Genomic DNA, 16448 nt, shown 5'->3' on the forward strand with positions numbered 1-16448 from the left:
TAAGATGATACATTAAATACTTATCACAAATCTTGAGGTTCAAAAGCTCTTCCCTTTGTCACATGAAATATTGGATATAAGTTTTACTGAAAGTTTGACACATTTGCACATTCCATTCTAAACTCCTCTTTCAAATTTACCAGTTCTCTAAAAGAAGACAAGAGTAAAACTATTACTTACCTAGTTGGAAGATAAAGCCCTGTACTAAAGCTGCCAAATATCTGGACCTGAAAAAAACACAGCAGGAAAATATCTTGCAATTATGAATGCTCACTTCTTTTTACTTTCACAAAGCTTCATACTTTTCTCCAGTTGTTAAGGACACAGCCAGGTAAAAAAATTCTCTCTGCACAAATATACTTTGTCTTATAGATGCAACTTTAGAGGAATTTTGGCTTCTTTAACATGAAATAACTACCAATCCAGCTAGCAGAGAATAAATTTAAGCAAGTTCTTTTCATTATTTATTTCCAGTTTGACAATTACTTTCCCTCCTGCTCCTTCCTTTCCTTACAGGACAGCTTTACAAAAATTGGAAGAGTTTAAGGGAAATTTTTTCCAAATTGTTAGTTTTAAAAACCAGCAAGTACATCTAAACATCATTCAGATAAATACAAATACTCCAGACGTTACTGTTAAGAACAACTAGGAAGTAGCAGCAGGTGTTAGCATGTGGAAAAGCAGGCACAATGAAGATACACCCACAGACCACATCAGACACTCTCAGCGAGCTTCCCATCGAAAGAATTGAGACGTTCTTCCCTCTCTGATACAGCAAAGCCCAATTTACAAGCTCACTTTGTTTTTTCCTGGGCAACAGAGGCCCTTTTCAGTGTTTATATCAATTTACACAAGGTAGAAAAATCTCACTACGAAAGAAAAACATGGGTGAGGATGAAGCAGATGAGCTTTACAGTGTTTCTGGCTCAGTGCTGTGGCCGGAGCCCTCACTGTCTGCCATGGAAGGCTACGAAATCACCCTGGTCTGAAACATTCTTCTAGTTGTTAATGACAATGCTACAATCTGGCAATCACAAAGGTGATGCTAGAAACACAGTTTATTGAATAAGCAGACTTATTCACTAGGTAACAAAGTGTTTGAAATTACACCAGCTTAAATTGCTAAAGTATCTCAGACAATTTTCCCACTACAGCAGGACTAAAGTAATTCCTTGAATGTCAAATTCATGAAGAGTAAAAAAAAAAAAAATAAAAAAAAAAAACCAAAAACCACTGCATTTAATTGCTCTTTCGTAAAATATCTTGATTTAAGAATATTCACACATTAAGGACTCCTTGCAGAAATGAATACATAGGTAGTCAGTCTCACTTTAATATTCAAAATTAAATTACACAATCTATTTAATAAGCTCTTATTTTAAGAAATGCACTACGAAAAGCTGACAATTCTTCACATTCCCCGTTCTCAAAATTAAAAAAAATATCCAGTAGAATTCATTAACCCAAAATCTAGATTAGAAGTTTCCTCAATTTTTAAAACAAATTTCCAAGTACTGCAAGAACTATGATATTAAGTCAATTGCCTTAAATTGAAGAGATACTTGCTCATTTCTAAAAGAAAGGAAAATAATAGCAAGGTTAAGTGAAAAAGCTCTACAATTTACTAGAGAAGCAAATCACGACTGAAGCTACACTCACATCAGCGGTAGGCCAAAGATCTTTGATGACTGTTTCTATCCTTTTTACCACTTCTCTTCTCATAGCTGCTTCTTCAGGACGAGGGGACATGAAGTCATAGAAGTCAATGATTTCTTCATGTAGTCTAATGGAGAAAGTAGGATCAGTTAAAGTAACAATTGAACCATTTAACTATTACAATAAATTTTACAAGAAACAGCCATAGGCTTTATTTAATATCGTCCTTTAACCAAAGAGCTCAGAACACTAACTCTAGTAGACATTTACTAAATTTCTTACTGGCTCAACAGTGAAGGCCAAATTCAATTCCTGATTCTTAATGATTATTTTCTCTAAAAAACAAAGCTGAGTCTTAAAAACTACATAATGATGCAAATGTGAAGCAGCACAAGACCAAAGGCTTCAAGCAGGTTTATTCTTCCAGCAGTTCTCACTTCTGTGCATGTGGCAGTTCACACAGACTGCAAACAGGCCACTGGCATTAGTGACTTTTTGCAGAGGACAATAAAAAGGACATTTGAGTATTTCTTGACGTAAAAACATCCACTTTGACACTCAAGCCCTTCATTAGCCATTCATTCATAATACAGCAAGTGACCTTCTAACTGAACTCAAAGTGAGAAATGTTAAATATATTCTCAAGTGTAAAGCATTTTTATACCAATGTTACATGAAGAGTCCTGACACTGGAACCTTATACACCTATTAAGCCCTTTTGTTTCACATCTACCAGTACTATAGAACTCTTGCTGCCAAATTTGAGTTTTCAGGTGAATGTCACGTTTGCCTTCAATGGAAAAGCACCAAGCCATGCCGAACAAAAATGCAAATATAACTACTGCTGTGACATTTTTCCAAAGTATCTTTTTGATGTTGACACATTTCTAAGATTTCTGTCTAACTCACGAAATTTATCTAGTCAACATGGAAGTGAAATCCAAATGCTATCCTAAACCCAAAAATCAATCTATAGTTTATATACTTAGCTTTCCAAAAGGAAAATGTAATACCTCTCTAGTAGAACTCAACTCATCTGAGACTTTTGTAATTCATTTTACTAGCTAACTCCCCTGCTAGCAGGTTACTTCCAAGAGATCAAATGCCTAATTTTTAAGTGTCAATGTTCCTTTCCATACATAAAGAGATTTTCATAGCAAAGCTCAAAGATACTTCCAAAGAGCATAAATATTTTGAATTGCTGTTTGGCCTTTCTCTTGTCTTAAACTGAGACTGGACCCACAACTGAACATTTAACTACACAGCAGATTAAACATTTCAATTTGCTGATGAATCCGCTTGATTCCAAAATTTTAGAGCAAGACAGAAAATACAAACTAACATGCTCTTATTTTGTTTTGTTTATAGAAAGTATGTTTTTTTCCTACCTTTCCAAGACAAAAAGAATAATGAATAAAATACCTGAATACACCTAACAGCAATGAGGACAACCTAAAGACTTCCTATTCTCCTGCTTATAATAATCTGCAGTAGGCAGATACAGGGTGAAAGCAAGAAAAGCAAAGGGGCAGCCATCCTTCCAAGCCTCCAGTAATTTCATCTGGCGTACTTTCAGGGTGAGTCCCAACCACGATACCTATTAGCTCAAAGAATTGAATTCCATAGATATTTCCAGGTCTTTTAGTCCATTTCTGCTTTGTTATTCATGGCATTCCATGAGAATCTAAATATGCATCAGAATAAAGAGTGCTTTACTTTAAACTGCTGCCTGGTAATGATTTTATCAGATGTTTTTTTCCTGAGGCAAAAAAGAAAATGTTACTGGTAGTTCATCTCAAAATACAAGTCTTCTCAGGCTCTCAATCCATCTATCTCTATCCAACAACAGTTTTCCAAGCTACTAATCCTTCATGGGTCTCCTTCCACAAGAATAAGTACAAAGTTTCATCACTGCTAAGCTTCTTCAGCTTGTTTACAATTTGCACCACGTTTTCTGACACGTGGCCAGAAACACACATAGGATCAACACTTAATTCTGCCATTCAGTCCAGGGCACACACCTGTTCTCATTTTATTGTCCCTACACTTGGGAATATTGTTACTGCTTGAGGGTACCTGCGCTTTAGAAGAGACCATAATGAAGGAGCGTCAAGGTGTTTTCTGAATAAAACCAACAAAGCCCACTCACTGGGTGCATTCAGCCTGAATTATTTTTCTTCAGTCATGATTCTACATTTACTAGAATTTAATTTTACCAGCAATTTCATAATCTAATGAACAATGAACTCCCACTGTGTCTGCCTGCAGTCAGCTCTAGCTTTCTTTCTATTTCTAGCTATTATCCTTTCTATCCTTTTCTCACTCATTTCTTCCCTCCAGGTATTTATGAACATATTGAGCAACAGTCCTCAGTAATTCTATTTGTAACTCTCCCTTATTACAAGGTAAATAATTTATTCTTTCCTTTGGTTACTTCTAAGCAGCTAACCCAGCAAACCTTTAAATGTTTGGTTTTTACAAAGTCTTCAGAAAGAATCTCAAACATTCTTCTGAAAAAAAAATCAGAAGTTGTGTTATCAAACTGAACACAGAAATATGGATTAACAATGAATCCTTCAAGAAAATGAGACCTGTGAGGCACAGCTACCTTTATTAAAACATGCACTAAACCCTTTTTTTATGTTTGGTCATGAAAGAAGTTCTGGGTTTTTTTATGTTATCAGCCCTATCCAACCACTCCAGGAGATCTAGACATTTCTAGGAAAGAATGGATTTACAGTAGCCATCCTGTATTAGGGAAAAGAAAAAAAGGGGTCTCCATCCCCACCATAACCTCCACCACACACAGCAAAGTCTTTCAAAAGCAGCCCCAGTGCATCAGTGAGCTCAGAAAAAGAGCCAACACACAAGTACTCTCACTTGGATGCTCCAGTGAGCCTCTCTTCCAATGATTAACACTATCACAACTGTTAACCATGTCATGAAAGACTCAGAAGAGTATCACTCATCACTAGTCTACATTTCCTTCCCTCATCTGCTTTTTAATATGAAGTCAGGTGCATATTTTCTACTTCACACTAGCAAGGCAGTACTTGGTCTAATGCTTCAATCTGCACAGGACAACAGCAAAGATCTAGATATCAAAGCTCATTTAGAGTTCAAGCCATACTCATGGCTAATTCCTCTGAAATTCTTTGGCATATATCACAAGACATGGGTGTAAAACAGGTATCATTCTGCTGACTGGATTTAAACTCTTATTGAAATTTAAAATTGCAGCTGCCTGGAGTCAAAAAGTTCTGCAGAAAAGTCTCTTCAGTCCTTCTCTCACAGAAAGCAATTAGTTCACTTAGTTCTTTCTACATGAACTGTGTTCCCTCGGTGCTCTTTCATATCCCTTTCTGAGCCCCACTGACTCTGGCAAGTTTCTTGCTTTCAATATGCAAGACTTTCAGGTCTTAATACATTTGGCAAACCAGTTCCCAATCCTCTGTCTTAAGAGACTTCTACTTTGTTTGCTCTTTCCAGTTTTCCTTAATTCAACAGTTTCTACTTGTTAGAGATCATCTTCTTGGTCTGTGTCCTTCCAGATAAGAATCAATGCTATACTCACAGTCAGCATATGGCAGCACAACCACTATAGAATTTTACCTTCTGGTTTACATCTGAAGAAGCTTCTCAAAACAGAGATTTTTTTTTAAATTTAATGTTACAGTAGTTTGCATTTTTGTAAACATCTTTACTCAGATAAGGTTACTGGAACACTGTCACACAACAACCCCAGCTCTCAGGTATATAAAACAAGATCCTGTATGCTGTTCAGGACTAATCCCAGCATAACTTCTTACTAGGTGAAAGAATAATGTAGTGTCTGAAAAAAACAGATAACAGTGGAATATTCAGCCAGCCAATACAGGGATAGTTTTTACTTAAGTATTTTGTCCATGTAGCCTCTGATTTTCATAAGCACTTCTTAAGTCAGGACTGTGACAGTACTTTAACCATTAAGAACATAATTTCCATCTGCAGCACATGATGTACATGTACAAGTAACATCCTAACTCTGCTTTTCTAATAGAACTTCCTTCTACGTATAGACATGTCAGTCTTCTCAAATGCCTTCTGGCTTCTTAAAGAATCCGAATTCCCAACAGCATCACAGGACCTAGCAATCTCCTGTAACATTTTAAGATGCCTTTTAATCAACTTTTTCACATGACAGTTTTACTGTATTTATAGGAATACTGGGAAAGAAATTCGTTGGTAAGCTATAACTCTACTCTTAGCTAATAAAGGACAGCAAAGATTAGAACACAGGAATGCAGAAGAGAGGCTACTTGTACTTGCTATATTATTCAGGTTGCTAATTTTAACAGCCTAGAGGAACCTACCATTTACTGATGTTATTACTGCTAAGCATAGCAAGCATCTGCTGCTTATGGGCTGAATTACTGCAACAGAATTAACATCTTCTGTTTATCAAAAAATTATCCCTTCTACTATTTTAGGAAAGGCAGCCACTCTTCTAGTCTCTAGGTTAAAATAACACACAGGTGACATTCTCAGACTTTTGCCATGTTTTTCCTCAAAGGCAGGTTTCTAAGAAAGGAGATCATCCATTTTACTCATGTACTGCAAATATTATTATACATAAGACTGACATTACTTCAAGGGCCAGCTTCAATGCAGTGAAACAAAATTCTCAAACATCATCAACAAACTAGAAGGTAAATGAAAACCTATAGACTTTGTTCCAGCAAGTAAGCATCTGGTTCCTTTTTAACATGACTAGGCTACTAAGCACATAAATTTATTCAAAAGGAACAGACAGAAACACGATTGCATCTTTTATGTGGAACAACTAACGCTTTTTAAAAACATTCTTTACTTACTAGAGTAAGTATTTTTCTTGCTGAAGATACAAATACCCTTACAAGATACTTGGATCTTGATACAAGACCTTGATACAAGAATCCTTATAAAAGGAAAGAATAGATGCCACAGTTAAAGCATGGGGGTCTAACACTACGGGTGTGTAGAAAATGGAGGTAAAGAAATGGGGAGGTATAGACAGCATTTGAAAAGAACCTCTCTTGAAATAAAGGTTACAAGTCACAGAATACATTCCTTCAATGAAGCATGAATTCCAAAACACTGTATCGAGACTAAATGATGAAACGCACATCAGTCACAGCACGTATTTTGGAAATCTGTTGAGCTGTACCTTCACCTACGACTAGGGCAAAGCACGATTGCATTATCATGGAAATGCAAGTAAAATCTCACACTACAACAATCAAATGCATTCAATAGTTGAAATCAGTCAGTCTTACAGTCTAATGAACACAGTTCAGTGAAATAAAGGAAGAGATATATATAGATATACAGATATAAATATACACAGAGAGAGACAGACAGGGAGAGAGTGTGTGTGAAACAGTAACACCTTCTGAGACAGACTTCTCCCAGTATGATCTAAGATTAAGACATGTGCAAAAGGGGCTAAAATACAACTATGACCAAGAAGAGATGAACTACAGTTCTTTGCAGTCCCACTCACAACACCCATCAGATGCCTTTACCTTTGCATACTCGTCCTCAACACCAGTAAGGCTCAAGCAGTACTACTCTATGCCGTATGCAATGTCCTCTCATCTTACAGATGACAAACCATAGAAACACAGTGCTACATTCACCGACTGTACTGCTGTACCACAACAGTCTCATACTACTACATGATTCAGACAGCAATTATCTTCATCACTGTAATTGTATGGAAGGCAGCAAACTACAATGACTGGTGGAATAAAAAAAAAAAAAATTCAACTTTATAGAACTTGTTGATTAGAGCTGTGAAATGTTTTACAGACAGGTACCCCAAATACCAAATTCAAATAAGAATTGAGCTTACTTTGCAAGTTAGCTACAAAGGAGAGACTGGAAGAAAAAAGTGGTTTGTTCTCATCCACAGAACAAAGAGTAGTTTATTAAAGATACTGTGCCTTTTCCACAAGAGATTGTATTGTTATTTCCTCTCTAAGCTTTCTCTTTGCCCACAGTCATGCAAGTCAGAGCCCATCCTAACTTTAGACCAAGTTTCTTGAGACTTAGATTTTACCTCTTAGGATAACCTTGACAATTGATGCACTCAAGAAACTAAGCTTGTTGGATTGATTTACACTGCAAATTTCTAGACCTAAGTAACAGAATTTGTCTGCATTTTGAAGAAAATCAGAAACTAACCTGTTTTTGCAAACTACGACAACTCAATAAAACTCAACCAATTACCTTATTAATGGCTGGATGGACTTTGAAAGAGCTGCATTAAAAAAAAAAAATTTAAAAAACCAAGCAGATGTACATCTCCAATTTAATACATGGCAATGTACATCCACATCCACTACATAAGCTTCTGAAGTGCTGATTACTCCTGACTTGGACTGATGGACTTCCCTACAACACCAAGAAAACATCACAATCATTTTGTTGCACCAGTGAAGGAGAATGCCATATGTTAAACCTTGGGACCAAATCAGCAAGCCTGCTCTGCAAATAAATAGAACCACTAAACCCCAAAATTCCTATCTTAATACCATTCTTTTAAATGATGCTCAAAGACTGCAAGCGATTAACATCCCAGACAAGTCAGACGGCAACAGCAGAAACATATTAGTGATGACAGACTAATTATGCCCATGTAGATCAGGTACTCATTACATTAGGTTAGCCATTGAAACATTAAAGAGCAGCAACTCTTAACATAATTCTGAGCAGCAGACACTAACTCAAAATGCACCCATCAAAGCACTACTGGCAACAAACCCTGCACATTCAAAGTCAGCATCTCTGCAAGGCAAAAAAAAGCAGGCCTTTTCTGGATTTAAGTACTGCTGCAGTTTGCCATATAATAGAGGAAGCTCCTTTAAAATTATAACCAAAACAACAATGTGTTTCAGAGACTCCTAAAGATATCACACTGGTTGTTAGTGTGCATCACAAATCAGGTTTTATGGGAAAAAGAGAGCTCTTACTACTTTGTCATAGGATTCCATCAGAAGATGTCTTCAGAAATCCTGAAGTCATGTACAAAGCAGGAAAAGAGGATTGGAAGATTAAGGATACCAAAAACGATTATGAGGAACAACTTAACGAGATGCAAAGCTATGATTGAGAGAGGCTAAACTAGTTCAAGAGCCCAAAAACCTGCTTCTGTTAAGTGAATTAAGTGATTAGTACAGAGAAAGTTAAGTGATCCCAATATATGATATATAGAGAAGCTAATATTTAGTTTTTTTAAATTCCTCAGAGACTTCCCTGATGTACAACCATGAAGGGAAAACTTGTCCCAAACTTTTCAATAGAAAATACTTCACAGCAAAATCTATTCCTGGTAATTCAGTATTCACCAAAAGTCACACTCAATAATGCATTTGTACCAGAACAATAAGTAGTTATCTTTCCTTTATAAATATAAAAGGATTAGCTTTGACATTCGAAATAGTCCAAGTAGCCTAAAGTAGACTCAATGCAATAAATGAATAGCTATGACTATATCAAGATGCTAACTGAACTATCATAAATGGAAGCAGTGTCTTAAAAATAAAAAACAAGAACATTCAGAGCTACTTGGAAGAATCAGAGAACCACAAAGGAAGATCTACTATTTTCTTGGATTCCCAAAATGGTATTTGACAACATTCCTATACGCCCTTATGCAGGCTTATGGAGAAACTAAGCTGACATGGATGAGGGGGAAGATCATTCATACAGATAAATAATTGTTTTTAAACAGGAAACAAGCAGCTGTAACTCTTTGTTTCCATATTAAAGGAAGATCACAGATGAAGCCTCAAAGCACAAAAATATCAGGCAAGTCCCACGTTAGTAATCAGGAGACAAAGTACAAGATAGACCAAGATAGCCCAAGATGCAGGAATACTGTGACACTATCATACACAGGTGTGGTTCATGTGAGTCCCAAAGACAAAACAGGGACTGCAAAACATACAGAGGAGATAAACATCTAGAGGCAGGAAACAGCTTCAATACAATAAATGATTTAACAGAATAGAAAACAAAGAACTGTCAGGTGATACAACCTCCCCCCTCCTCCTTTTTCATGTCCCCTGTGCCTCTGTAATGCACAGACCTGCAACTGGCAGCCACTACAACCCTAGTGATAAGCCTCAGGACAAAAACCAAAAATCATCACATAACGCATAGCTTTACTGAGGAACATCTTCCCACAGGTCATTGCTAATCCCAGATCATAAAAAATCAAGACAAGACACATTCATACACAAAATCTACAATAAGCGTAACAATGCACTGCCTATAGCCCAGGTAGTCCAAGAACCACAGAATTTAAAGCTGGGAGATGCTTCCAGGAAATATCACCACAAGCTCACGTTGATATATTCTTTTCCCAATATTTGGCATTGGCCTCTAAAGGTCTCACCCAGTACAGCTGTTGATGTTCTTAGTGCCAGCTGTCTCTACTGCCAAAGCCTAACAACTGGCAAAAACACCACGAAGCTGATGCCAGGATTAAACTGCTCCAAACATGTCCCATTCTCCTTTACACAGATGTGAGCACCTGTCATGCAAGGCCTTCTCATGTTTTACTACTGTAGTTCTGCCTTCCTGACCTCTAATACCTCTGGTGACTCTGCTGCCAAAACATTCCTTTCATTCCACTCCCCAAAGCATCAGTCTTTAACTCTACACTAGGTATCCACTTTGCATGGAAACTTTGTGCTTTACCAAGGCAACTTACTCAACCACCAAAAAAAGAGAGATTCTGTTCTTCTGACAATTCATTCAGTAGCTACCCTGGAACTTTCCTTCATACCAACCTTCAGGCATGAAAACAATCCATTTAACTACATCCTGATGCTCTCTCCAGAAATTTGCTATGACTGACAGGCAACTACTTCCCCACTTCTCTTTGCATACACTCCAGCATATACTGCCTAATTCTACCATGACCCTATAGTCAAGCAAAACAAGAATTGAGTGTAGCAGGCCAGCATGACCTCCTACATAACACCTCCACTACAGGTGTCCACCTAGCACCACAGATAGCACACACCAAGGACTGGATAGCAATATGGGTGAAGCACAGCCCACTGTTGATTCTTTACTAGAAGGTGCTGGAGCAAGCACTGTTAAGCACAGGGAGAAGTTAAGAATAACCACACTCTGGAGGCCCCTAAAGCCTTTACAAGAAGAGCTGGACATCTCACTGCAGACAATAAAGGCTTCAGAGCATTTCCAAAGTCTACATTCTTTCAGCTCAAAGTACCACAAAATTTGCAGAAAAGGTAGACAGTGTGGCATGCCCACACATTAATTTGTATCTGACAGCTCTGAGAGCAGGATAATAAGAAGTAAGGGTTGACAAACACGCAACTGGATCTATGCAGTCCTAAATGCAACAGATATTTAATAGTGCATTGCACTAAACTGTAATTAAATTTATCTTAGTTAAAGTTCTGAAATATATCAAAAATGCAATAAACCCCTGTAAGACTGGAGTTAGAAACACTGCATACAAGCAAACAAATAAAGATGACCTAATACAGCCTTAGCATACAGGTGCACCACCAACACAGCTTTTTGTGCACAGTATCATTCAGCTGCAAACTGGTGAACACTGAAGCAAGTCAACTGTGGAAGCACTGTCATAAGCTCCCCTTGCTTATGAGAACTCTCCCCAGGTACCTGCTGTAGTCATCAGGGAATGCTGCCCTGAATCCTCCTTCAGCATAAGGAAATGCAGAGGTCTTGGTGCTCTTATATGCTACAGCAGAACTTGTGTGTCATTATCAAGAAAGAGTTAAAGACAACAGCTATACAGAGGAAAAAACGAATGCAGGAAGTCATCAGACACTATGCAACTCTAATTAGTCGAGGCAGAGCACCATTTCAATGTATCATAACAGTTCTGGTATCCAAACTAATTCTCAACAAGCCAATTCTGTTGTTTCTGCACAGCACTGTAATGTGCCAAGCAGATATGCCAGGTATTTCAGCACTAATCTCATTCAACACCTACAATTAGACTGAACACTTAATTGAAAGTATTAATCAGAACAGATTCATATTGTTTAAAATGCTTTAATTCTTTACTTATTTTGTTAAATTTATATCAAGAAGCAAAATAATTAAATCTGATGTGATTTTATACTATTCACAAGCTATTAGCTACATCTTCAGAGAAAGCCCTCTATTAGTTGTGCATCCAAACAAAAGCAACAGACACCTTTGCAAAAAGTTTAGAATAGTTTGATGCTGTCTTTTAAAGTAATATTCGAGCACTTGTAGACTCTTTTGATGCCTAAATTACTCAGATGTATTTAAGACACTGACTTTACAGAAACAGAAAGTATTTGCTGAACAAAGAATGCACACCCTAAGAGGCTAAATGTATCTTTAAACTACACGAGGATACTTTACAGTACCAAGAAATAACATGTAGCTCTGAAGATCAGTCACAACAGTTTGAATTAACCTCATAATATTAAAGGACACTTTGTCTTGCATCTGAAATCAATCATTTTGCCAACTGTAGTCCTAAACTAAACCCAGGCAAATAGGAATTTACACTGTTGCTATATTAATCACTCTGTTGAAGCACTGGAACAAATATGGCTTCAATCTCCTCACTCCTTACCTTCCAAAATTCTGTAAAAGCATAACATGGGACAATCGAGTGCATCCAAAAGCACAGCTTTAGGATGAAATCTAATCAAACAGCTTTTCACACTTGTGCTTTATGGGAAAAATTTCCTTTACAAAGATTGTCATGCTGCCATCAAAGTGGTGAAAGCATGAGGCCACTGGAAAAAAAGGAATGCTGTATACAAAACAGAGGAAAACAGCGCTTATACAGTATTCCTAAACATCACCACACCTACCAGCACGAAGCCACTGATTACCAGCAGTGTGAATAAAACAATGACTTGCAGTGCTACAGACCATCCTCAGCTCTGAATGATAAAGCAGGAGAGCACAGTACTGCTTCAAAGCACGCAGGCAATTCATCAGAAGTACAGCTGCAGCCTGTGAGAGGGCTAACAGAGATTATCCCGCTTACTCTGTTGAAAAGACAATACAGTAACACTATGAACCACTGCGTATCACTTGGAAATTCCAGCATGTTGTAGAAAAGCATTCTTTTACGAACAATATTCACAGCACGCTAAGTTCTACCATTCACGTAGAGGGTAAGCATAAGAGCACCTATGATCAAGTCCTTCTTCCTATAATCAATGCCCAAACCAGACTGCAGCAGAAGATTTTCAGGATCACATTTTTCAACAGTTGCATATACCAGTACAGCAACACTGAAGATGCTCTGTCAACAGATGATGCGTTATCAAAGTGATACTTCCAGGACCCGGCTGACAGTTCCAGGGAACAGCAGGCAACTAAAGGAACATAAGGGATCCACAAGAAACTCCTGTAGAGATCTGCCCCCATCCCAGCCTTTGCAGTGCATTTTTATTTGAATTGCCAAATAACAAAGCCAGGCTTCAGGACAAAGTTAAACTCACCATTAAACAGGAATTACTGCAGAAGATAAGAGACCTAAATCCACTCCATCAGTAACAGTAGTCTTATTTCAATCATGCCAGCCCTAACACTAAACAGAAAATTGTTTAAGAATATACACTTGTCCAAGATTCACCTTGAGTAACAGAACTCATAAGACAGAAACTGTTCGTCATATTTAGGTCTATGGTTTCAAGATTCATGCTCTCCTTCAGCACTAGTTAGTTTCCTGCTACTTTAAGGAATGCTCTGGAACTACAGGATCACACATGCTGCAGTTACTGGTATCCCACTGCCAGAATCAGGTCCCACTTTTGTAACAGAGATCCTTGACAGAAGATCAGGAAACACAGCTTACATTTTCAAAGATATTAAGCAAAAAACTTGTCATTAACACATCAGCAAAAGAACTACCTACATTACGGAACTGAATAGTGCAACTGAATCTCAGCTAAAGAATTTTCTTGCATGTGGATTCTCTATAAACTCATACTTGAAGAGTAGCATAGCCACTACTACATGAAAGCTAAAAGTAAACAGAAGGACAGAAGATGAAAAATAAAGATATGTGAATGGTATAGGTGGTGGTGCCTAACAGCTACAGGACACAACTTGCAATGCTTGGATTTGATTCACAGGTTTGCCATTTGCCATTGACCTGCTGGGTGAACTCAGGCTGCTCCTTCCTTCACCTGCCTGGAGATCTGCCTCACTTACAGAGTTGACTTAAATTAAAAAGTTAACTCAGTGCTCTACTAGACCTCTACGAAAATAAAACAAAACCTTCACACTATTTTAAAGATACTACTGGAACTTGAGACATACAAACTTCTCCATGTAGAACTCAAAGCTCCTAGCGCAAGACATCTCTTAAAGATTCAAATTCTAGCTGCCTGTAAGAAATTTGAATTTTCAGTGTCAGTCCGGAATTAAAAAGCAGTAGTCACAAGTCTTGTCTTCCTGCTCTTGAGGTTATGGTTTGCAAAAATAGAACTTTAAAAGTATATTTTAATACTTCTTCACAACTTTTAACATACTCAGCACCTGACAGTACTACACAAAAGAGAAGGCACTGCTCTTAAGTTAAATCTCTAACTTAAAAATCCCTAGCTCATACCCTGTTATCTTTAGCTATTTCCCCTCTACAAATATGCAGTGCCTTTATTCCACAGGCATCCAAGGGTCATCTTATTAGGATGTTCCAAGAAACTATTTTTGAAGTGACATCAGAAATCTGCTACAGTCAGTCAATGCAGCTATCACTTTTTCCAAGAATAAAATAACCTTAACTTTAGAAAGTAACATTTCCCCTTGACAGATTGAAATTTGACAGGTGATCTCATAGAGCATCCCAGATAGGCTTTGTTCAATTTTAACCCCTTCTTCATGCCAATCAGATCAAACTGAATAATCGGCCTTACTAATCACCCATTATATATAAGGTATGGCTTATAAGATAGGGTAAGCTTCATAAAAGCGTTCTCTTCAAAAAGACAAGATTTCTGTACAGGTATTAGCTGGCTCAACCTACCCTAGAGCTAAAACACACTTGAGAGAAATATTCTAAGACCACACTGACTTTCATGCCTATCTCAGACAGAACTTGGCACCTCCCTTTCAAGAGATGCTAACCAGCTTGCTGCAGCCTAAGCAGAGGCATTTAAAAATTAACACAAGGGTTTTGAGTTCCTCTGAACCGAAGCTTTCCACTTCCCCCTTACAATCTAAATTGACATTGCTCTGACAAGCATCCTGCACACATCCTTGCTTTAATTATTGTAGGTGACCTCTGACAGTGGCCTGACAACTTCACCTCTCAACCTATTACAATATAAGGCCTAACCCCCTGTATCTACGGGCTCCCTGGCACTGCGTGAATCGCTGCTTCGGCCAAGAGCGACCCAGCCGGCACAGACCAAGGTGATTTATAGAAGGGCATGGGTTTTGCCCCGCCATCCCCTACCATCGGCCTCCCTGCCGTGGCCGGTTCCAGAGGAGTTCGAGTGATCCCAACCCGCCGCCCCCCGTTCCCGGAGGGGCCGCAGGAGGCGGCCGAGGCCCCCTTTCCCTCTGGAGCTGCAGCAGCCCCCGGGGCGCCGGCTGCTCACCCCTGCACGCCTGGGCTGTATTTCCTGGTCTTCCAGGGGGTGCCGGGGCTCTGCAGCGCTGGCTGAGGCGGCTGCCGCTGCTGGTGGGGGGAGTTGTTGGCGGCGACGCCGCGGCTGCCGGAGAGCAGGTAATTCATCCCATAGGTGCTGGCTTTATTCTCCCGTTTCCTGCGGCCCGGGTGGTACTGGTGCTGCTGGGGAGAGGCCGGGGGCGGGTGCGGGTTGCGCGCCGGGTGCGGCGGTTGGTGGTGCCCATTCACAGCGTTCACTTTGTTCTCGTGGAAGTTAAAAAACTCCCCGGGTCCGGCCCCGCTGCCCAGCAGCCCGGGAGGAGCCACCGCCACCGCCCGGGGGCCGCCGGAGGAAGAGGAGGAGCCGCCGCCTCCGCCACCGCTGCACGATCCCGAAGAGGAGAAGCCAGGACTCTCGGTGCCGGACTCCACCGACGAGCAGGAAGACGAGGAAGACACGGAAGGCGACTTCTGCAGCCGCCGCCCTCCCTCGCCGCCGCCGTTCACCGCCGCGGGGCCGCCGGGGACAGCGGGCACCAGTCCGGTCAGCAGGGCCGGCGGGGACGGCGAAGGCGAAGGCGGCGAGGAAGAGGAGCAGCAGGCGCTGGGCGCCCCGAGCCGCACGCAGCCGTGCCCGCGGGGCGGAGAGGCGGCAGAGTCCAGCGCCGGGGAGTTGAGGCAGAGGTAGTGCGGGAAGCTGGCGCCGCCCCGGCCCCCCACGCCCTGCGAGGTCTCCCAGATCTGCATCCACAGCGCATTCGCGGGTCCTTTCTGCTCGGGCTGGATCCAGGCCACGCGGGGATCCATCCACGCCCGCCCGCCGCCGCCGTCCCTCACTGCCCGGCCAGAGCTCCGCGCCGCCGCCCGCTCACCGCCCGCTCCCTGGCTCGCTCGGCCCGGCAGCGGCGCTAGGAGCGGCCCGGCAGCAGCGGCATGTGTCGCGGGGAGGAGGGAGCCGCGAGGGAGGGCGGCAGGGTGGCCGGAGGCAGAGCCGGGCGAGGCGAGCGCGGCTCGGGAGGAAGCGAAGGAGGCGCAAACTGTACCCGGCGCTGCCCGGAGCGCTCCGCTCGCCGTTCCAATGTGGCGTGTCCCCCTCGCCAGGGCCAGAACCGGCACTGCGCATGTCCCGCAGATTTTAAACCTTCACCGGAGACGG

The 16448-nt window shown here is 40.6% G+C and overlaps 1 protein-coding gene across 4 annotated transcripts in view; it reads right to left on the reverse strand.

Annotated features, from left to right (window-relative positions):
- The window catches only part of TENT4A (terminal nucleotidyltransferase 4A), a 65368-nt gene extending 49249 nt beyond the window's left edge, over nt 1–16119 (reverse strand). The window contains exons 1-3 of one of the 4 annotated variants that reach the window (XM_014872311.2): nt 15282–16119; nt 1660–1783; nt 181–227 (exon numbers count right to left, since the gene is read on the reverse strand). In XM_014872311.2, the coding sequence (XP_014727797.2) occupies nt 181–227; nt 1660–1783; nt 15282–16099 (989 nt within the window). In that variant the 5' untranslated portion in view covers nt 16100–16119. The remainder of the gene's footprint in view (nt 1–180; nt 228–1659; nt 1784–15281) is intronic. The other 3 variants (XM_088171177.1, XM_014872309.2, XM_014872310.2) reach the window with 3 other exon arrangements.
- Between the last annotated feature and the right edge of the window lie 329 nt (nt 16120–16448).

The sequence above is a fragment of the Sturnus vulgaris genome, chromosome 1 (assembly GCF_052056855.1).
Source record: "Sturnus vulgaris isolate bStuVul1 chromosome 1, bStuVul1.hap1, whole genome shotgun sequence".
In the NCBI taxonomy this organism is placed as follows: Eukaryota; Metazoa; Chordata; class Aves; order Passeriformes; family Sturnidae; genus Sturnus; species Sturnus vulgaris.